General features: G+C 38.1%; 1 protein-coding gene across 2 annotated transcripts; it reads left to right on the top strand.

The window, feature by feature from the left end:
* The first annotated feature begins 664 nt into the window (after positions 1-664).
* On the top strand, positions 665-22,722 carry LOC306902717 (uncharacterized protein). Of its 2 annotated transcripts, XM_079471517.1 has the most exons (23): positions 725-788; positions 1,268-1,315; positions 1,389-1,437; positions 1,544-2,008; positions 2,867-2,935; positions 3,746-3,869; positions 4,634-4,767; positions 4,924-5,050; positions 5,123-5,250; positions 5,390-5,516; positions 5,910-6,052; positions 6,634-6,717; positions 7,505-7,628; positions 11,738-11,871; positions 12,036-12,165; positions 14,583-14,728; positions 14,823-14,952; positions 18,103-18,245; positions 18,336-18,462; positions 18,668-18,819; positions 18,897-19,023; positions 19,837-20,105; positions 20,432-22,722. In XM_079471517.1, the coding sequence occupies exons 6-23, from the start codon at positions 3,781-3,783 to the stop codon at positions 20,455-20,457; spliced, it is 2,340 nt and encodes a 779-aa protein (XP_079327643.1). In that variant the 5' UTR covers positions 725-788; positions 1,268-1,315; positions 1,389-1,437; positions 1,544-2,008; positions 2,867-2,935; positions 3,746-3,780; the 3' UTR covers positions 20,458-22,722. The 2 variants fall into 2 exon arrangements, with proteins under 2 accessions (XP_079327642.1, XP_079327643.1); XM_079471516.1 differs by lacking the exon at positions 1,544-2,008 and having other exon boundaries at positions 665-788.
* Positions 22,723-23,628: the final 906 nt, after the last annotated feature.

The following is a 23,628-nucleotide window of genomic DNA, read 5'->3' as shown; positions in this document are numbered from 1 at the left end:
GGACATACTGGCTTAAATCAATCATTGTGCAGAAAAGGGAAGCACCTTGCTGGATACTGTGATCATTGTAGTACACAAGAGACTGTAGCACACGTCTTGATACACTGCAGGAGATAGAGTACGAGCAGGCATGGATTACTGACTGGGCCCATGGGCCCTTGACCACCATGAGTCAGAGGGGGCCCTTGACTTCAAGGTTGCGCCATCCAGTTTGGAACAGAAAACCCAACAACAATGAAAACAAATGTTTATATATGTTTAATATATGGCTCCCATAGCCTATACAAGGCCTGAAATAATCAACAAATCATGGCAAAAATATTTTTATGTTACTTTAACTTATTCAGTTAAATTTAAATTTATAAATTAAATTACAGCACATTTATATGCATTTTCTGACCGTTTTGATGTTTACAGACATGTGTCAAAGGGGCATTTATGGTGTGAAATAATTTTGATACATTAGATACGTGTATATTTGACTGTTAACAAAATATGACCATTTATTGGGAAAACGTCTTGATGATGTAATGAATTATCTTAGAATTGCTCGGTTAATTTAACGAATATAACAGATACGTGTATTTATTTATCCATTATTTTGTACAGGTTAAATTAGCGTTCGTAATCTATATTATCCAATAGGCGGCGGTAATGCGCCTTTTAAGCTGGTTGGCCAACCCCCCATAAAATCAAAGAAGATGTTATACACCCTTACGCTGCTGAAACACGTGTGAATGAAGACAGAGTTTGGCTTGTGACTTCAGCGAATGATGGAACTAGACGAGGTGTGATTTGTAAACATCTAAAGTCAACGTTGATTTAAAAAGAGAAAAGTGCTGTTTTTCATTCATTTGCGTAAAAGGCATTCAAAGAGATCAGCGCTATATATATTTTAATAACAATGTGACGTTAGAGGTGTTCGTTGTGAACTTTTTTCAGACGTGTGTTTATGTCTTCTATGGGTTATTCAGAATCTGTCTTGTTCACGTTAGCTCCATGCCGAATGCGTCCAATTTGACTCGAGTTTTTCTTAACTTAAACGTGTTTTTGTCGACGAAAATGATAATACGACGGATGAGTATATCGTACAAGAATAACAGCCTTAACTTGTTTGTTGCGCTAATTCGGTGTAACGTGAGATGTTCAGGCTCGATCGGCATTGAACACTTGCCTGCCTAATGTCGGACTTGACAGATCTTTATATACAGTTGGTTGATTCGTGTTATCCCAAATGAATGACCTCTCATTTCTGTTGGCACCTCAGGCGTCAAATGCATTCCCGCCTTCGAAAGTCAAGAATGAGCCCAGCGAGGTGGATAAGTTACTCGTTTATCTAACATTTACACCGATTTAACAACTTCAACTTTATCGAATACTTTCTGCAGGCATGGCTGAAGGAAGAAAAGGAGGATTCTGATTCTTGTAAGAACGATGGTATGGAACAGTCCAATGTTTATTTACGTGCAGTCCATTGTAATTCATTTTATTTGAACATGAACCTGTCTGTCTCCAGAAATGATGATAACTCTTTCTTTGCCAGAACTGCCATGTGGGTTAAAGTCTCGTCAAGTTAAAGGGGTCATATGGCGCGGATGTGTGAATTTGTGTTGTAAGATCCCCGTTCGTGTGTTAGACACGCAAAAATTAAAGTGTCAGAACAAAAGATGAATACTATCTAAATGCGAATGCCGGACCTGACTGAAATGCCTCATGTAACCACAACCCCACAAATCTAGGTCGGTTCGTGGTCTGATTTGACTAAGACTGCCCAAATGTATACACAAGTAAGGTGTGCGTACCTGTCAGTACAGTTGCTTTGGAACCTGATATTCCAAATATGGTAGGAGGAGCTACATTTCCATGGCACGCTTGCAGTATTCGACCAATCACTGCTCGCTGGATAACTGACCAATCCAAGCACACCTCGCTTTTCAGAGCAATGAGCTTTGTACAAAATCTGCGAGTGTCAGAGAGGCGGGGCAAAAAGAAGATACAAACAGGCACGGTATGTTGAAAATGCAGCATTTTAAAACCTTAAATCATGTAAACACATTGCATTACATCGCAAACAATTGATAATATTAGTTATAATATTTGAAGCACAATATAGACTGCTTCCAGTACTTTATTCTAATTCACTCGGCGAGTACAGTCTCTGGCGAAATGCATTTTAGAGAAAACCATAGACTATCATCTGGTGATTATGAAGAATAACGAAAACAAAATACTCGAAAATGAGTAACGTCCTGACTCTTACCGAACACATGCATGCTGGATGGAGATTGTTGGATGACAGCATCATCGGAAGTCTGAGTTTCTTAATGATGCTATATTGATTTATTCCTCGCACAAAGCTATCGAAATGCACAACGTGGAAATCAGTGCATTTTTACGGTGGTTTCCGGATAGTAAGTCCTTTTTGAAGCAACATCCATGGGTAACGGATCGGATTTGAAGGGAACCTGTTAGTCCAATATCCGATCCAGCTAAAATGACCCGTATCGGCCCCAATTCCGATCCAGAGTATAGGAACCCCAATTCAAATGAACCTAATCTGTAAAAATACAGAACATTGTTATTATGTTTGCTCTTGAGCCATAGGCTCCCGACCACTGCCCTAGTGTGTGCAAAAGGGACGCTTGGGTGGAATTTAGAAAATGGGCAAAAGGGCATGATTGTATATGGCATTTGATTAGAAATGTGTATAGGAAGCAAGTTTTTTTTAAATGCATTACTTGCTATGTCTGACTTTTGATTATTTGAGAATATCCCGATAAACATTTTCTATATAATAAAGTGGAAATTAAAAAAAAGAAATTGTTTCGCTTTTTTGAAAAAAAATAATTATCTCCTGTAACTCCAGCAAAATGGAAAGCAGACATAAAAGAAGAGGAAAAACCCCTAGCCAAGAAAACAAAAAGGGATGGAGAAGGTGAGACTTGCAGTTCATTTCATCTACTGTAATTTTATTATTGCAGAAGAACAACATGCACACAAGGACAGTACAAAAGTAGCAAGTATAAAAAACAAAGACATTCAGTTCGAATAAGGATTTTACAAAGTACCAGGGGTATTGAAGAGTGTATCATCATATTTTTAAACATTTCACAGCCTTTTTTTGTTTTGTTTCTTATTGAAGAAATATAAATATCAAAGTCCGAAAAAAACTAATTTAACATGGGAGATGTCATGAATTAAGACATTTTTGTTTATGTATGTGAAATTTTGTTAGTAAAATGGAAAGATTAACAATGAATTCTAAATCCTTAATGCTATTGTTTTCATAATATAAAATAACATCCTCATCTACTGTAATTTACAGAAACCAAATGGATGATCATGATTCCGTAACTTTTTATAACTCGAAACATATTTAAAAAAAAGTATTGTATGATAAACTTAAAAATGCATACAGTTCATACACTTGAAAATAGTTACCTGTCCTTCCTGTTAGTGTAACGGAGGTGAGCTGCATATTGAGATTAAATATCGATTTATTAAATGCATGTCCTCAGAAGCCATGTTTGTTGGCCAATAGCAGGTAAATGGAACTCCGTGGAGTCAGGCAGTCGGTCTGAGCATATCCAAGGAAAGGTGTGTTCCAAACAGCATTTTTGACCCATTGAAAGACACTGTGTCCGTGTGTAACACTGGGATCCCAAGTTACCCAACGACCCACTTAATTTCTGAAACTGGCAGTATTACTGTCTTGTTGTTCTAAACATTTCGATTGAATTTTCAGGCTTCAGTCTATTGATCGACAGCTTGATCCCAGGGATGGAGTTCAAAGAAATGAAGTCAGCAGTCCGAATGTTCTTCTCAGAGGAAGGAATTAAAATTCAGGGTGTGCGGCATGGCCGGTCCACGTGAGTATATATATCTATATTATATATCAAACCAGTCAATAAGCATGCTAAATGACCATACAGGTTGTTTTACTTCAATTGTCGATTCGAAACTCAGAATCAGAAATCGATAAAATTCAAATGATAACCAAACCTACACAAGGCATTCTAGGCATATAAATATGACTTTCCTCCTTCAGTTGAATACAGTCTGGAGTTATAATGCCATTTGTCTTGGCTCTTCCAAGTTATATAATGGGACTGAATGGAGAATGAGATTTGGAAGTTTCAATTTTCAAGTCACGATTTTGTCGTAACTTTCGATGATGAACTGTGTAAATATGGAATGTTGTAAATATGGATATTACTCTTAAACAAAAGCATTGATTCGCTTCAGAAGAACTTTATTAACCCCATGTAGCCGTGCTGAGCACTTTTTGGGTCGATGGATGCACTTTCAGATGCTTCACAATCTCAACCCCCATTTACTCTTTTTAAAGCTTGAAAGAGCCAGGATAAACTCCAACTGTATTCGTCTGAAAGAAGGCTGTATATGCCTAGAATGCCTTGTCTGAGAGTAAAACATGATGTATTTTGTTTAGTCTCTGAACTATCCCTTTAAGTCAATTGCGTTAAAAGGTAGATATGTCTAATGGAAATCTGTGCTGATAGTTCTAACAAATTGCTAGTTATTAAGACACGGTCGTAACTTAGTTGCCAAGTTCATGCAACTACATCTGGTTCATGTTTTTAAGTCAATGGCTAAAGTAATATTTTGCTTGTAGGGAATTTGGCTATGTTGAATTTGCTTCAGAGGAAGATCTACAGAAAGCTTTGGAGCTAAATGGGAAGCAGTTAAGGGGTCAACCAATGAAGCTTGACAGAGCCAGTTACAAAGAAAACTTTCAGGAAATCAAAGGTATATTTGGCTGCGATCATGAATCTTAACGATGTCCAGAACTAAAAGCTTAATTGTTTCCTCCTCAGGGCTCAAAAATACTGATCAGTTAGTATTCTTATGCAGTGCATGAAAACGTTAAGGTTGCATGTGTTCATGTTTATGTTTCTTCATCAGAGAGAGATGCACGTACTTTGTTTATAAAGAACCTTCCATTCGCAACAAAGCCAGAGGATCTGAAGGAAATCTTTAAAGAAGCCATTGATATCAGACTACCATTTGGCCAAAGGGGTTTTAGCAGAGGGTAATACACACAAACTTAGCAGTATTTATATTTTGAAAAGTGTGTTGGCTGACTTTTTTTTGTGTATGACAGAATTGCTTACATTGAGTTTGCGACTGAAGCTATTGCTGACAAGGTGTTTGAGGAGGCACAGGGGTCTGATGTTGGAGGAAAATCCATTGTCCTCGATTACACAGGAGAAAAGAGTACTGCAATGCAAGGTCAGTTACTTTACAATCTTGCTAATGACCAAGTTTGAAGTTATGGTCCACAGTTTAACGGGAGATGGGATTCTAGATTAAATCTTGCTTATTTTTTATCACTTCCTCAACATTAACACTTACTTTTTCTTTGTTTTAGATATTAAGCCATCAAGCAGACTAGTTATGAAGAATCTGTCATTTAGTGTGACTGAAGACTCTCTCAGGGGTATGTTTGAGAAGGCTGTGGCTATCAAAATACCATACAGATATGACAGTCCACAAGGGTAGGTACTGGGGCAAGCTACATTTTATTTGGGCTATGCTCATGAAATCTTGTTTTTAATGTTTAAACTGATTGCACAATTTAATTTAAAACCGAGATTAACAAATCGTGGATTAAAACCTGTATTTAAATCTTATGCGATCCATTTTGGATTTGCCGGTGTAACTAAACAGCAACAGTGTTTTGCCCTTTCATGTAAAAAGGGAATAAACGGGCCATGCACGTTAAATAAATGTAATTTTTCTATGTAAAACCTCTCTCTGGACAATTAGCTGGTCAGTCTAATCATCCATAAATACATTTCACAAACCTTGAGTTTTGTCAGCGTACAAATATTGGAGGAAAGATTCATGTAGTTTTATTTTATGGGACTTGAAGTTGTCTTATGTTTCAGGTATGCCGTTGTGGAGTTTGAGAATGTAGAGGATGCCAAAGAGGCAATGATGGCCTGGAACTTCAAAGAGTTGGATGGCAGAATGGTCAGACTATCATACACGACAAAAAAGAAAAATAAAGAGGATGAAGAAGGGAACTCTGGTTAGTTCATTTAGCTGTGTCTACTTCTGTTTATTCCCCTCCTCTTGGGTGTTTATTAAAGTAAGGATTGTTTACCTATAAATGTATAGCTGTATGGTGCCTCAATGTGCAAAGCTTTTTAAGGTATATGATGGTGTAAACTTAATCATGATTTCAAAAATGATGGGAAAGAAGGTAGGAGTTTATTTTACGTGCAAAGCTTACCTATAAAAGAAAAGTATGATCGAAGTAAATAACTATCATTCGCAATATGATAACTTAAAATTACAAGAAATTGATTCTCCATTCTAAATTCTATTGTAAATGGGACTACACCATTTGTCAGTTTCAACCCTTGTTACGAAACTGGAATTCATGTACGAAAGAGAACTTTCCGAATCCTGTACGAACCCTGGCTGAGTGAATCCAGCACAGAAATACTAGCATTGAAAAGTGACCATGTTTAGCTCGAGAAGCCAGCACGTTAAACAGTGTAGAGAAGTCCGAATGCATGAAATAGCATGTTACCTCTGCTTTAAAATTCAGATGATTTCCTCCATTTCTAAATCTGACTTTCATGTCGTACATTTGTTTTTTTTCAGAAGCTCCTGTAACTAAATTAAAAAGGAAAACGGACACAAAAGACAAAGAAACAACCCCAGCCAAGAAGGCAAAATGTGATGAAGGTAAGACTTGCAGTCCATCTGTTGTAAATTCAGAGAAGCACTTAATTTGTGGCTCTTTTCCACTGCGGTACAGTTCTCTTTTTGGGGGGGGTTTCCACTGGGAACAGTACCTAGTACTTGATACTTTTTTTTTAGTATCACCTCAGTTGATGTTCCAACCCTACCGCAAGGATTACAAAAATATGACGTGTTTACACACATATAGGCAGTGAGAATCATTACCTGCGTCATTGGATTTGCAACACATGAATGTGCATTTTAATACGTTATATTGGCACTTCATTATATGCTTCCTGACAGTAAAGTAGAGATTGAGACCCTTAACGCAATGCTACATTAATTTACCCTCATGCGCTGTTGAGCAAACCAAATGATCGTTGTCTGCTCTTTGCTGTAAGATTTCCCAAACTCTCTGGTATTTGAGCAGTATTTTGTTTTGCTGCCACGCCCCATCGGAAGGCTCCATTACTCCTGCGTTGTGTGTGTGTGTGTGTTAAGTCGCGTAGACAATGATGCTACGGCAGTAGAGACGGCACACCCATGACGGTAAATTTTGAAGCGCTACTAAACTGCTCTGTACAGCTCATTTCACTACGGCTCACTTTGCTTTTCCAGAGTCGTAATAAACCTGACGGTAACATGCAGTGGAAAAGTGCCATGTGATGATTATCAAGGGACTAAATACTGATGGATGTGATTTTAGCTTTCTGAAAATCTGAATCTGTTTACACAAAACACATTTTTTGCTTTTTTGATCTAGCAAACACATTTTTTGTTACATTTTCAGAATTCATTCTCTTCGTTGGCAAGTTGAACTGGAAGAAGGATGTCCATGAAATAAAATCTGCAATCTCACATTTCTTCTCAAACGAAGGCCTTAATATACAGAAAGTGCGTCTTGGCACCAACAAGTAAGTTAACCAGAATAGCAATAGAACACAGAAAATATATGTTGTAAATGTGTTGTTAACCTGGTTTGTGTTAAAATCAGTGGTTAAAACTAGGAGTGCAATGATACACATCTCAGTTTGGTTTACAGTTGTGGAGCCACGCTCCGGTTCACTGTGTGCAGTTTTTGAGCTGTTATACAACTGCTCCATAAATAAGTTAATATTGTGTTGCTCAGTTTGGCAACCAAATTATAAAGATGACTGTTCGTTTTAAACTAGCTGGTCTTCTGAATGAATGATGGAATTAAACGAAATTTACCGCCACCTATTGGCAGGTTTCTAATTTAGTGTAATTTAATAAAATAATTTTCACATTTCCATTTGAATGATTATAGTTTACCCCCCAAAAAATCTATAATTTTCATCGCAAAGGCATAAAAGTTTTTACAATAAATATGTTTCTTTCTGAAGCTACTTTGTGTAATGTATCTACATAATGACTTAATATTTATTATTTTGGGGGTAATTTCTCAGCTAAACCGGACGTGTGATAAATTTATGATTAATCGCCATATGTAATTGGATTAATTCAATTCAATTTTATTTATATAGCACTTTTCACAATTTGCATTGTTCCAAAGCGGCTTTACAGGGGAAAAACGAAAAACCCAAGAAAGGGTAAAACACACTACATGGTGTTTTATATAATAAATCAAATTATTCTAGTAATTAATATCTAATGTCAGCATCTCCTGGTGGTTTATTTAGCATATTTTGCATTAAGTGAATGCTTGGTTGAAAAGATGCGTTTTTAATCTAGATTTAAATTGGGCAAGTGTGTCTGATCCTCGAATAATATCAGGAAGGCTATTCCAGAGTTAAGGTGCTACGTATGAGAAAGCTCGACCCCCCCCCCCCCCCCCCCCCCCCTTTGGTGGATTTAGTTTTTCTAGGTGTTATCAAAAGTCGTGCGTTTTGAGATCTTCGAGAGCGTGATGGGTCGTAGTGTGATAGAAGCTCTGTTAGGTAGGTAAGGGCTAAACCCTTTAAGGCTTTATAAGGGATTAAAAGAACTTTAAAGTCAATACGATACTTAATGTGTAGCCAGTGAAGGGTTGATAAAATTGGGGTTATGTGATCGTATTTTCTGGACCTGGTTAGATCTCAGTTGCATTCTGAACTAACTGTAGTTTGTTTATTGATGATGCAGGACAACCACTACTAAGTAGCGCATTACAGCAGTCAAGTCTTGAGGTCATAAATGCATGAATAAGCTTCTCCGCGTCAGCAACACACAGAATATTTCGTAACTTGGCAACATTTCTTAGGTGGAAAAAGGCTGTTTTTGTGATTTCGAAATGACAGGTTGCTGTCTAATATAACGCCTAGATCTTTTACTGTATTTGATGGAGTAACAGTACATCCTTCAACTTGCAGTTTATAATCAGAAATATTTGGTTTGTGTGTCTTTGGTCCAATAAGTAATATTTCTGTTTTATTACAATTTAAAAGAAGGAAATTACAGGTCATCCAATGTTTTATATCTTCAATGCACTCTGCCAATTTGGATAGCTGGGAGGAATCATCTGGTCTTGGTGAGATATATAGCTGAGTATCATCTGCATAGCAATGGAAGCTAATTCCATGTTTTTTAATAATGTTTCCGAGGGGAAGCATGTATATGGAGAACAGCACGGGTCCCAGAACCGATCCCTGAGGTAATCCATAATTTACTTGCGTTAGATTTGATGATTCCCCATTTAAATGGACAAATTGATGTCTGTCTGACAAGTAAGATCTAAACCATTGTAGTGCCTGTCCCTCAATACCGGTATAATTGTGTAAGCGATCTAGAAGTATGTTATGGTCTACGGTATCGAACGCAGCACTAAGGTCAAGCAGGACCAGGAGTGAGATGTGACCTTTATCTGATGCTATAAGCAGGTCGTTTGTAATTTTAATGAGCGCAGTTTCAGTGCTATGATGCCGTCTAAAGCCTGACTGAAATGTTTCGTGCATGTTGTTGTTTTGTAAGAGAGCACAACTGAGTGCATACTACTTTTTCTAGTATTTTAGACCGGTATGGGAGATTTGAAATCGGTCTATAGTTTCCAAGTTCATTTGGATCCAAGTTTGGTTTCTTGATTAGAGGCTTAATGACGGCCATCTTAAAGGGTCCTGGGACATGGCCTAGATTAATTGACGAGTTGATAATGTTATAAATGGGCTCAATTGCAACAGGTAGTAACTCTTTTAATAATATAGTTGGTATGGGGTCTAGTAAGCAAGTTGTAGGTTTAGAAGTTGCGATAAGTTGAAATAAATCTTCCTGTTTTATAGGTGAAAAACGCTGGAGCCTTTGTTTTGGAGCGATGGTTGGTGTTAAATCATAGGACAGATTTGGAGGTTGAGTTTGTACAAATTTTGTCACGAATTTTTTCGATTTTCTCTGTAAAAAATTTCATGAATTCATTGCTACCGAGGTGCGGCGGAATAGACAGGTCAGGTGGTGTCTGTTTATTTGTTAATTTAGCGACTGTGCTAAATAGAAACCTTGGTTTTTGTTGGTTTCTATGAGGTTACGAAGGTGCTCAGTCTTTGCTGCTTTTAGTGCCTTTTTATAACAATTTGCACTCTCTTTCCACGCCATTTTAAAGACTTCTAATTGCGATTTTATCCATTTGCGCTCTAGTTTGCGAGTTTCTCTTTTAAGGGCGCGAGTGGTGCTATTGTACCATGGTGCAATATGTTTCTCATTAATGTTTTTTGACTTCGTAGGTGCAACAGCTTCTAATGTATTAGAGAAAATAGTACCCAATTTCCTGGTCATGACATCGAGCGATTCTTTATTTATTGGTATGGTTATTAAAGGAGTCAGATCTGGCAAGCTCTTTGCGAAGCTATCTTTAGTAGCGGAGGTGATTGTTCTACCCTGTCGATAACGAGTTAAAGGGCTGATTCCTGACGTGCGCAAAGTACCCGTTATAAGATAGTGATCGGTGACATCGTCGCTTTGAGGCATAATATCTATATTGGTTAGATCGGCTCCGTGAGATCTAAGCAGGTCTAGTGTATGATTAAATCGATGAGTGGGTCCTTTAATGTGTTGTATTACCCCAAAAGATTGAAGTAGTTCTGTAAACGCCAGTGCTAGTGCATCGTTAGCGCTATCTACGTGGATATTAAAATCTCTGACAATTAGTATTTTATCAATGTTAACCAATAGGTCCGATAGGAAGTCCGCAAACTCTTTCAGAAAATCAGTATAGGGACCAGGGGGTCTACACAGTAGCCAATGTAAAAGAAAGCAATAGTTTTTTACTTTTGTTAGGAATAATTATGTTCAACGCAAGCACTTCAAATGATTTAAATTTATGCTCTGTTCTCTGAGTTACAGTAAGAACGTTTCTAAATATTGTAGCGACGCCGCCACCCCGACCAACCGGACGTGGCTCATGCATATAACAGTAACTTGGTGGGGTACACTCATTTAGGCCAAAATAATCATTTGATTTAAGCCAGGTCTCGGTAAAACAGAGTATATCAAAACTGTTTCGCAGAGGGCGGCAAAGCGCAGGCATGATTCACACAACAGAAGCATCAAACATGCTGTGTATTTGTGGCTTAAAGAAATCTAGTATACTTTGAAATTAGCCCCCATTCACTTTCCATAATAATTGTATTCCTACTACGGAAAGTCCAATGGGGGCAACATTTTTAACTTGAACTACTCCTTTAAAAATAAAAATGGCTTTAGGATAAAACATTTTTATAATTGTGTTATAAATCTTTTAAATGTGATCTTGTTGTTTGCTATATTTTTGAAAGACACGTGACTGTTTAAAACGCATTAGACATCACTTGAACGCATTCAAGGCGAATTTGTTAGTGGCCAAGGTCCACTAGAAGGTAACAATGTTACCACACAATTGAGCTTGAGCAAGAGTTGCTGCATGCTGCTTTTGCATGCGTAATGAATGCTCTTACCTGTTAACATTCGGCTGGGAAAAACGTGCAGCGGGGGGTGCTCTGTACACCATGAGAGTTTTGCGTATCGAGGAAGGTGTTTTGCGTTTTGTTCGGTTTGAATATTGTTACAACCCTAGTTAAAAAAACTCTTGTTTTTCTAGGAAATTTGGCTATGTTAACTTTGCATCAGAGAAAGAGCTACAGAAAGCTTTGGAGCTTAATGGCAAGAATTTAATGGGCCAACCAGTGAAACTTGACAGAGGAAGAGGTAGAGAAGACTTTGTAGGAAACAAAGGTAATTGGCGAACACATCTGCCACAAACATGAATCTAACCAGAAATGATGACTTTACAGCTTGTAAACCTAAACTCCCATGTAGGTTTGAAGATATGTGGGATCAAACTTTTTTGACTACTTTTTCAGCATTAACACTAACTACTCGCTTTACTCTCTTTTTAGCTGCTAATTTATCAAACAAAATCCTTGTTGTGCACAACCTGTCATATAGTGTGACTGTAGGCACTCTCCGGCGCGTGTTTGAGAACGCAGTGGCCATCAGAATACCACAAAAAGACGGCAGGCTGCAGCGGTAAGTACTGCGGCAGATGAACGACACTTATATTGTGTATACATAATGTATTATGAACCTTGGTCTTAATTTGTTTTGAGCTATTCATAATTTTACGATATGATGAGGATGACCATTGACACGTTATTTTTTTATATACACTGCTTCCAGAAAGTATTCACAGCGCTTCACTTTTTCCACATTTTGTCATGTTACAGCCTTATTCCAAAATGGATTCAATTCACGATTTTCTTCAAAATTCTACAAATTCACACAGCTTTATCTTGGCTGTATGCTTAGGGTCATTGTCCTGTTGAAAGATGAACTTTCGCCCCAGTCTGAGGTCCAGAGCGCTCTGGAGCAGGTTTTCATCAAGGATGTCTCTGTACATTGCTGCATTCATCTTTCCCTCGATCCTGACTAGTCTCCCAGTTCCTGCAACTGAAAAACATCCCCTCACCATGCTTCACTGTAGGGATGATATTGACCGTGGGATGAGCGGTGCCTGGTTTCTTCCAGACATGAAGCTTGCCATGCAGGCCAAAGAGTTCAATCTTTGTTTCATCAGACCACAGAATTTTGTTGAGTCCTTCAGGTGCCTTTTGGCAAACTCCAGCCAGGCTGTCATGTGCCTTTTACTAGGGATGCTCCGATCCGATATTCGTATCGGGTATCGGCACGTAATAAAATTCTAGATCGGGTATCGGTGCAATTTGTCACCGATACCCGATCTGACATAAAATTTGTGCTAGACGATGTAAAAGTTCATGGAGACACCGGCGCTTAAACTCTCTCGTGGGCGGCTGTGCATTGCGCAACGTGCGACATCATACGCTAGCAACGTGCCAGCATACGCTTGCAACGTGCGACATCATACGCTAGCAACGTGCTCTGTACGTAGTGCACGTGAACAAGTGAACATATAGCAGCGAACAGCATGGAGCGAGCCAAAATATCTGTCATTTGGAGTTATTTTACAACAGCTACGCCAATAAGTTCCACCGCTTTCATTGTTATGGATGGGCAACCGCTGTCCGTCGTTGCGAATAATGGCTTCAGACTCCTTATAAACCACCTGGAGCCGCAGTACGACACGCCGAAGCGTAAATATTTATCTGATATTTATCTCTACCTTGAACTGTACCGAAAAGTCTGCAAACACACATCCGAAAAAATTAAAGATGTCAATGCGGTGAGTTTTACAACAGATATCTGGAGCTGCGACGTGTCCCCCGTGTCGCTTTTAAGTTTAACCGCACACTGGTTGGATGAGAATTTTGTGCCACAAAATGCCACGTTAAATGCAACAAACATGTGCAGTTTTACTAAGCTAGGGAAGCTAGCGTTTTATTCATCTGTTTCTGTGTTGGATGTTAAATTTTATTTTCTCTAAACTTTAGTTTAGTTAAGTGGACTTTGCTTTAGTGACTAAAGCATTAAAAAGATCTGATTCATGTTATTTTAAATATATCTAAAGCAGTAAAGCTATTACTTTTTTTGCTCAATTTCAGCTGCTTTATTGCGAATTGATTTTTAAATTATTTTTGCACTTTCTTAAAAATTATTAACAGATTTTGTTTCCATTTATTTATACCCGTTTATCAAGCTAGTGAAGCTGTTGTTTTATTCAGCTGCTTAATTTGCACCTTAATTTTGAATGTCTTTTGTCCAAAGATAGTGAAAAGTTTTGTTTTATTTTTCATTTGTTTTGCACCGGTGCTGGTTTAATAAACTATTTACTAAATTTTTGAATCATTAGTTTGTTATTTTGTTTTACGGGGTCAGGAAATTTATGTTAAGTCGAGCCTGATGTCTTGTACTGCAATGCACATAGTTTATTAAGTAATTGTGCACTTTACATTTTTTACCTTAGTATCGGATCGGTACTCGGTATCGGCCAATACTGAATCTCAGGTATCGGAATCGGTATCGGAAGCAAAAAAGATGGATCGGAGCATCCCTACCTTTTACTGAGGAGAGGTTTCCGTCTGGCCACTCTGTCATACAGGCCTGATTGGTGGAGTGCTGCAGTGATGCTTGTTCTTCTGGCAGCTTCTCCTCTCTCCACCGAGACATGCTCGAGCTCTGACCGTGACCAGCGGGTTCTTGGCAGGGCGGCCAGCTTTAGGAAAGACTGCTGATGGTTCCAAACTTCTATTTGCAGTTGATGGAGGCCACTGTGCTCATTGGGACCTTCAATGCTGCAGAAATTTTTCTGTACTCTTCCCCAGATATGTGCCTCGATACAATCCTGTCTTGGAAAATAATTAATTGAATCCATTTTGGAAAAAGGCTGTAGCATGACAAAAAGTGAAGCGCTGTGAATACTTGTATGGATGCACTGTATTTTAATAGCTTTAAGATTTTCACTTTCTGATGAAGCACAAGCTGACTCTGGTTTTGAAGGCTCTACGTATTAAAGTTGGATCATTTTTCAGATTTGCATTTGTGCAGTTTGAGAGTGTGGAAGATGCCAAGGAAGCGCTGGAGAATTGCAACAACATTGAGATTGAGGGTAGAATCGTCCATTTGGAGATCAGTAAAAGCAAGGAAGAAAAAGGTGGAGGAGGAATGGGAAACTCTGGTTGGTATATTCAACTTGCACAATTATTTATTATCGTTTGTCCTTTTGACAAACTCTTCAGCATTAACACTTAACTGCTTGCTTTCCTTTTTAGCTGATGTTCAATCAAGCAAAGTTCTTCTCGTAAACAACTTGTCATTGAACGCCACAACAGACTCTCTTTTGCGTGTGTTTGAGAAGGCGGTGGGCATAAGAATACCACAGAAAATAGGCAAATCAGTCGGGTGAGTACTTTCCTCTGACCTAGGGATGGCCGATATGGGCCTTAAACTGTATCGCAATATTTTCTGGTATTTGTTGCAAGGATGATGCAAATGTTGATAAAACTATTACACCATCCACTGCTGTTTTGAATACAAGTGATAGTAGCTGCATGTAGTCTAGAGACACAAACCTAAAGTAAAACGTATCCCAAAGCAAAAAATTATGTTGACACAGGTTTTAGTAAAGAGAGAATTAATTTAGCCTAACTAAAACTCCATATACACATACCAGTACTGTAGCCTATTTTTGTGTGGAGACAATTGCATCACGCTGTCATTCAATCTCCTGAACTGTGAATCTTCTCACAGAAACATACTGTATCGGTCTACAAGTCACGCTACAGAAAGAGAAGCTTTTGCACTGGATGTAAACGAGCAGCAGTGCGGTGCGCGCTGTTACGAAAGCACATGTGGGTACAAGCTGCACAATGCTCTGTTCATGTCCGCCCAACGGTATACATGTTTTTGCTCCACATACAAGCTGTGAATGGGTCTCACAATAATATACGCCATCAACTACGATTTATCGTTTATATCCCGGGAAGCCTAATTCCTATCGTGGGGAGATTTTCTACCAGTATATCACAAACCATATAATATCGTCCATCACTAATCTTATGCCAATTCTGCTAAACCTGGTCTTTGTTTAATTTGATTTGGCTGAAGTAAAACCAAGTAAGAAATTAAGATGCGCCATGTAATGTCATACGCATTTTGTCAAAACCTGCTCCAAAATTTAAGTAGAGATCCTCTTCTTCTTTTTTAGTTGTTACAGACCCTTCCATCTCCCTTTAACATAACAGCTAACAACACCCATTGACCTCCTTTGCCTCTGGTCTCTTTTTCTGCGTTCCGTTGCAGTCAAGCCGTTAGCTTTGGCAATTACACTTTTGGCTAAAGGTTGCAGGCTTTCCATCTAGTGGCGTTGAGTCAAGTCCGCCTCACTGACGTATATTTTAGTACGCCTGTGAACAACACAGACCCCTGTTGCTCTTGGGTGGGCCTTGGCCACATAAAGCCGTCATTATGAATTGGGATGTGCTCGAATATTTGATCCGCATAATATAAAAAAATGCGATTAGAATATTCAGATTTTTCAAAAGAATAAACTGTCACCCCAGGGTCAAGTTCCCGATACAGAAGACCTTAGTTGTCACGTCTTATGTAACGCCTCACTTCATCTGTAATGATTTTAAACGAGGTAACCATTAGATCTCTTGTCAATCATGTACAAAGCCTACTTTACACTAGTTAATGATTCTTTAACCTTTAAACTTTTCTGGTATATTTAATAAACATTATAGATGTTCTTCCAGAAAAATGTGTTCAAAAGCCACAGGTCTCAAGACAGAAAACATTCAGACAGCAGTCTGATTCACACAATATGCTTTTGTTCCTATAATTTACACATTCATAAATACATCAACAATGTTTACTACAGTAGTAAGTGAATGATCACGACAGATAGAAACTGTACTGTATTTGAACTGCGAGCAGCGTGCAGATGAGGTAGTTAAACCAGAGGAAATGGTTTAAGGTTAATAAGCTGGGGATATTTGACGATATGTTTAATTCCGTTCGTTCACCGGTCAAGACGCTACCTACTCTGCGCCAGAGCGCTTATCTCCCATATGTGGTAGAGAGAATATAATATATCGGCATAAATTATATTATCGTCAGAAAACATTAAAAATTACCATTTATTGGCTGATAATTTATCGTGCATCCCTGGTTTTGGGGTGAATGCCAGCAGTCTCGCTTAAAGATTGCTGTGATTGAACGCCAACTGAAGGAAAATATGATGCGTTGTAAACCACTTGGAGACACGTTGTCTTGTGCGGGAAGCTTCTCCCAGAGACTTCTCTCTACCACATATGGGAGATAAGCGCTCTGGCGCAGAGTAGGTAGCGTCTTGACCGGTGAACGAACGGAATTAAACATATCGTCAAATATCCCCATCCCTTTACGATGCGTATCGTAAAATGTTTGCATCGCGAAATATCATAATACGAAGTATCGTTACACCCCTACTCAGATCGCAAGCTAGTTATTAAAATATAAAAGTCGGCTCAAATCACCTTACTAAAATGTTTAAAAACTGGTGAGCCACAGAATTCGTTAACATTACTTACATTAGGCATAAAAATACCAACGTAATATTAAATGATTATTAATAACTTGTTCGGAGCGGTTGTTCTTTGTAAATTCATATTAGTTTGTTAAAAATATATTAGCTAATGCCATTTTCAACTACTTGAAAAATGAAAATGTACATTTCACTGCAACTAATGTTTATGAATTTGGCCTTAGAAGGGAAATTCAGGCTTTTGGGTATGGAAAAAGGTTCCAATTTTATGCCAAGAAGTTCAAATAGGGTCGTTGCCTTAAAGTTTAAGCCTGTAAATAAATTTGCAGGGATGCATTTTTGTTTGTTTTAAAACTAATTGTGATTACTTACCTCCGTTGAAATAAATAGGCCTACCTTATTACTTGATGCAGATGCAATGCAATGCCAAGCGGTGCTGATCCGCAGGAAATATCTTTGTATAACTTAATCTTGCAATGTGCAACGTTCACATTCACTTTTTAAAACTGCCCATATTTAATACAAGTATGTTAAGAATTAAATTGGTTAAGAAAGGCAAGTTTATTCAAGTATATTTTAGAAACATGTTTTGCAAAGTAAATCTAATGAAACACATTCTCAACAACTCTTACGTAATTTACTATTGTTGAAATTAAGAGTTTTGAAAGGCAAAGTTATTTGTTTCTTAAATGTTTTGCTGATCCGTATGGTGACAAAGTCCGGGATATGATCTGAACAGTACGTTTTGTGGTCATGGTTTGAAAAAAGTTCAAAAGCCAGTAGCCAACAAGGTTTTTGAAGCCTACTGCTTCGTATGCAAGAAAGAAATTGATCTGGCAATGTTGGACGTGCATTTTTTGTATATTGTGATACAGGTCTTAAATATCATTCATAATTGTCTGAAAAAGGTCTTGAAAAAAATCTTAGATGTTAAGTCAAAAAGTAGAATCTAACACATACCCTTGTTAGTATAACAGCTGCGTCATTTGTTTTTGGTGGCTTTATGTAATGAATTCTTGTTTCAGATGTGGATTTGTGGAGTTCGAGAGTATGGAGGATGCCAAGGAAGCGCTGGAGACCTGCAACAATGCTGTGATTGAGGGAAGAAATATCAGACTAGAGTTCTGTCATAGAAGAGAAGATTATGAAGCCGAAATGGGGGAAACCGGTGTGTATTTTCAACATTCTATTGCATGTTTCTATCCTTATTTATTGACCACTTCCTCTGCATTAATGTTAACTGTCTGCTGCTTTTTAGCTGCTTTTTCATCATCCAAAGCTGTAAAACACATGCCATTCAGTGCGACTGAAGACTCAACACAGAGTGTGCCTGCTGAGAAGTCAGTGAGAGTCAAAATTCCACTAAATATTGGCAATCAGAAGGGGTAAGTTGGGCTCTAAAATTTCCTCTGTTGTAAATTGTTTTGTTTTGCAGCGATTCATAATTTCATATGCAGCAGTCCAAGTGTTCGCAGCAACCCTGAGAACATGGCTAACCCCCACTTTTCAATATGTAATTTAAGCCTCAGGTGTCTAAAGAATGTGTGCGAATGTGAAGCTTCAGCTCAAAATGGTTGTCTTGGCTTACAGATGTGCATTTATGGAGTTTACGAGTGTGGAGGATGCCATAGAGGCACTAAAGACTGTGAACAAGGCCGAGATCGAAGGCAGAAGTGGCACACAGTGTCACACTGAGTTCAGTCAAAACAAGAAGATGGAGGAGGGTGAAAGACAGAGCTCAAGTTCGTATATCTAACTTTCTCAGCTTTTCATTTGTCTTTCAATGCTTGTCATTGATAACTGTCTTGTCTAACCGTAGGACCCTTAAAAACCCTGTTTGTCAGAGGCCTGTCAGAAGATACCACAGATCAGACACTGAAAAATGCGTTTGATGGAGCCGTCAGTGCCAGAGTCATCACGGATCGTGAGACCGGATCCTCAAAAGGGTATCCGCCTGTTTAGTTTTTCAACTATTTCGCTTCTCATGAGCTCCTCGCTGTCTATCCAGTGGCGATGTATGTATTCACATTCTATCCGGTGTTGCCACTCGATGTTGTGGACAATATGTCTGATGTGAGACAGAAGGTCAATCAAAACGAAATTTTGACAGATTTTTATTCAAGTAAATACACAAAAGGAAAATTTTATCTTTTAAAAGTTGGAAACACTTTTCTAACACTATCTGTGTATTTTCTAGTCAAGCTTTTAATGACTGGAAGAATCGTAAATGTCAAAGGTAGTTGATACCAAGAGCCAATCTACTTTTACCAGGGGATAATAAACGTTTAAACTAACATTGTGATATGCTTAAATTGTTGCGTTTTTCAAAAGAAAATCTTTGGATTTTGAGTTGATTTGATGGACTAAATGTATCCAACGTAGTCAACTCTGCTTCGGGCGCTAGCTGCTTGGTCGTCTCTTTAAAAGACAATACGTTTAATTTACCAAACAAAAAATGCTAAATCAAGGAAATAACTACTTTGCCATTAAAATACAAATCTGAAAGAATTTTGATGGCTGCAAGAGTATTGGCTTCTAACTGGATACAACAAAAAAATCTCGGGCCTATAATTCTGATTAGCTTTTCGGGCAGGGCGGGCTCGGACCTGAGCGTCTAGGGCGGGGCACTGGATTTAAGGCACGTGCAGGGCTCTAGGCCGGTGTATAATCTCGCCACTCCATTTATTTAAACGTGATGTTTGGTCATGAGGTGTGCAAACTGAGAATATTACCCTACTGACTGAATGCTGTTTTTCTAGATACGGTTATGTAGACTTTGACAGTGAAGAAGACTGCAAAGCTGCAAGAGAAGCAATGTACGACTGTGAGATCAACGGAAAACAAGTGTCTGTGGACTATGCCCAGCCCAAGCGTGAGGGAGGTCGAGGCAGAGGCGGTTTCCGTGGCCGAGGAAGGGGTGGATTTGTTGGCCGAGGCAGAGGAATGGCCAGTTTTGGTGGGCGAGGCAGTGGAAGGGGTGGTTTTGGTGGCCGTGGAGGTGGTGGCTTCCGGGGAAGGTCAAGAGGAGGTAGGTGTTCACAAAAATTCAGTTTGTGTAGTGTTAGAATTTGCATACATTGCACAATATACGTGTTGGACAAATTGACATTGTTTTAGATGTTTGAAACAGTCTAATATTTAACTGAAGAATTAGATTTCAACTTTGGTCCACAAATATGCCAATAACCATGTTGAGAATTGATTCAAACTAATTTATGTGCCATACATCTACTACTGTACAGTTCCCACCCCTAGCACTTTGCACATTATGCGAAGTATGTGCTGCAGAAGTGTGGTTACAGTTCTTGATAACCGGTTTCTCTGTTCCTAATTTAAACTATCATTGTTTTACAGGTGGACGAGGAGGATATTGGGACTAACGCAATATTACTGTTATCTGTTAGATATGTACAGCTTAAGATGTCCTTTATGATTAAAATAATTCAAGTCGATGTGGCATGTTTTTAGATGTATTGATGTCGAATAAGAGCAAGTCATCAGAGTTCAAACATCTCGCCACTTCCTTCATAAAAGCGGTTAACCATCAAGTTAAAAGTACTTTGTTATTGAAGTACTTTTATCATTTTCAGAAGTTCATTAAATTTATAAAGCATACATTGTTTTAAGTACTTTTATATTTTCCACAAATTAATGAAATGTTCAAGCATACATTGTTTTAAAAAACCCTTGTGGTGAAAATCAATATCATAAATCAGAATGTATTTATGTCTGTGTTAATGTGATTTAAATCAAACCATGTGCAAATGTCTCATTTTAAACCATTGCACAGTATTTTCTCTGTGACACTGGAGTTTACAGAAGACAGTTTAAAACCCTGTAACCAATAACATCAACTTAGACGCCGTTTATACTTGTGCGTTTTTCTTTAAAAATGCATTATTATATAAAAATGCTGCAGACCCTGTTTTAGTTTGAAAACTGCGGTGTTGCGTTTCTGTTTAAATGGGTGAAAACGTAGATTTAATAATACGCAGGCGTATGTGCTACCCACATTCGCTTACTGATTGTGATCATTGTGTTGGCTTCCCTGAGTCTGTCATATGAGCCATTACGCTACCTGACAATGATCAGCCTCGAGAGCTCCGTGAAAACTATGGAAGGCCGTTTTGGCAAATATTTCTTTAGACGAAAGGTGTACAGACGATATATCGCGTTATTGCGCCTAAAGACGTAATTTCATGTACAGACGTTAGACAAGTGGATGAGTAATTGCATGTAGACGTGTACACCAAAGACTTCCGTTGTCAAAATAAAAATCACATCAAGTATCGTAGCTTACCATTTTTATTTTAGCAAGGCTTTCCTTGTTTACTCATGATTATTTATATTAAGGATTTGCTTTTTTTGCCCGTTTTAATTCTACCACGTTGCATTATAACGTTTTGATATTCGAAAAATCTATTACAAATTAACCATATAACATACTCTTATTGTAATGAATTTGAAAACCAGGAAGACACAATAGGGCACATACAGTAAAGAAATAAAATAAAACACTGTAAATTGGTATAAATAATTTGATTCTCCTTGTGAATTAGGACTTGTGAATACTGGTGTGCTATATTATATTCAACTTTGTATCAGATTCCATTAAAGAAAAGACCTAAGAGATGGAGACGAGCAAAAAAATATTGCTTTGCTACAACCGAACAGGCACAGAGTGAAAATATATATTGGAGTTGGGCTCTGCACAGCCAAATCAAACACATGCTCCGAATGAGACGTGTAGAGAATCAACCTAGGAAGCTGTGATTACAGAATGTCTGAAACATGCACAAATATACAGAGTAACGGCACAAACTGTTTAAAGAAACTACTAAATCCAAAGACCAAATCTGGAGAATAAAACCAATACCAATAAAGACAAGTGGTTGGAATGTGATCTCCATGCACAGCACATGGAGCACCAATTATTTAACTAATCTGCAAGCACGTCTGCTTTACAAATTAGAAAGTGCTTCACAAAATTGTGAACACACTTGTTTAAGTTATCTATAAAATTCATAGCACTTGGGTTTTATCAGGAAATACTGCCATTTACAAGTCTACACTCATTTACCAACACTAAGGGCCCATTTGTGAAACACTTTCAACTCATTTGTTTTGGAAAAAACTTTGTGTCAGCTTCAGCACTTTAAATCTCTTTCAGGATGAAATTCTGTCTTTGTACAACAACTGAGGTCAATTTTGCAGTGAGAGTATAGGAGGATGAAGATGGGGTTAAGAAAGTGTTTTAGGCCCTGTCCAAAATGGGGCACTTCATGTGGACTTGATCCTATGGACTTATATTGCGCATGCAATCTGTTTAGCACTTCGAGGTGTGCTTGGGAGTGCATCCTTTGTGCCCTCTATGCAGCCTTTCGATGAAATGAAAATGAATTTACTTACCCTGGAATCCATGCGAACGACCAATCAGAGCACGGATGGTAGGAGTGTCGAGGATGTCAGACATACATAACATGAAAGACATTTTTTCAATGTTTGTTTAGATAAAACTCAAAATGAACATTATATTTCACATTATTGTGTATTATTTTCTTACAAAGAAAACTATTAAAATATAAAAACTTTTATTGGTATGCGTTTTCTTATGCGTTTTTCTTGTAATAAACTTCTTATGGTATTAAACTTCTTATGGTTTGTTGTAGATTTATATTTAATAATCTCTGGGCTATGTGAAGCAGAACAACACAGTTTCTGAATTATACCGAAATGTTAAATAATAAAATATGTGCATATTAAGAACACATTATGCACATAAAATAAATAAACGAATATAGCCTACATAAGTAGTTGCATTAGAAATATCTACAGCTTAATGCTCAGGTGGCATAATCACCATATGAAATACAGTACTACGAAAATCGGAATATCCTGTCCCAAATAACAACCGTGTGGTCAACTTCATGCGGCGCTGCGCAGATTGATCAGTGAATGACATCAAAGTACAGTGAGAGCAATTCGAAAGCATGGCTTCCTCTTTCCGGCATGACAACCTCAATTCTGTCCAAAAATCAATCGGAGTGTGTGAAAACAGTAAAGAGTGCTGGACTGAGCACACATCTTTGAGGAGCTCCTGTGTTCAGAATGAGGCCAGATGATGTGTTGTCCCATATTCTTACTACTTGTGACCTGTAAGTTAGAAAGTCTCTGATCCATAAGTACAATGAGGTGGATAGAACCAAATTATAGTTTCTGTACTAGTTTGTGAGGGATTATTGTATTGAAGGCGGTGCTAAAATCGACATCCTGACGTATGTATTAGACATCTCTGGATGGGAAAGGGCTGTGCGGAGTGCTATGATTATTGCGTCCTCTATAGATTGATTTGACCTATAAGCAAAATGGTCTTATTCTGGTGATACAATGTAATGTGCCTCAGAATAAGCCTCTCGAAGCATAATGACAGGGGTCAAAGCCACTGGTCGATAGTCATTAAGGCACAGATACAATAATGGAGGATTTAAAGCAAACAGGGACAACGCTGAGCTGCAGTGAAAGGTTAAAGATATCCTAAAACACTCCTGCAA

This window comes from Barbatula barbatula (genome assembly GCF_947034865.1).
Source record: "Barbatula barbatula genome assembly, chromosome: 13".
Taxonomy (NCBI): domain Eukaryota; kingdom Metazoa; phylum Chordata; class Actinopteri; order Cypriniformes; family Nemacheilidae; genus Barbatula; species Barbatula barbatula.
This window is presented reverse-complemented; position numbering and strand designations above follow the sequence as displayed.

Excerpts from the sequence above, each read along its gene's own strand:
- LOC306902717 (XM_079471516.1), top strand. Across the intron at positions 5,051-5,122 it reads CAAAGGGGTTTTAGCAGAGG|AATTGCTTACATTGAGTTTG; the intron begins GTAATACACACA and ends TGTGTATGACAG. Across the intron at positions 5,517-5,909 it reads AGATATGACAGTCCACAAGG|GTATGCCGTTGTGGAGTTTG; the intron begins GTAGGTACTGGG and ends CTTATGTTTCAG.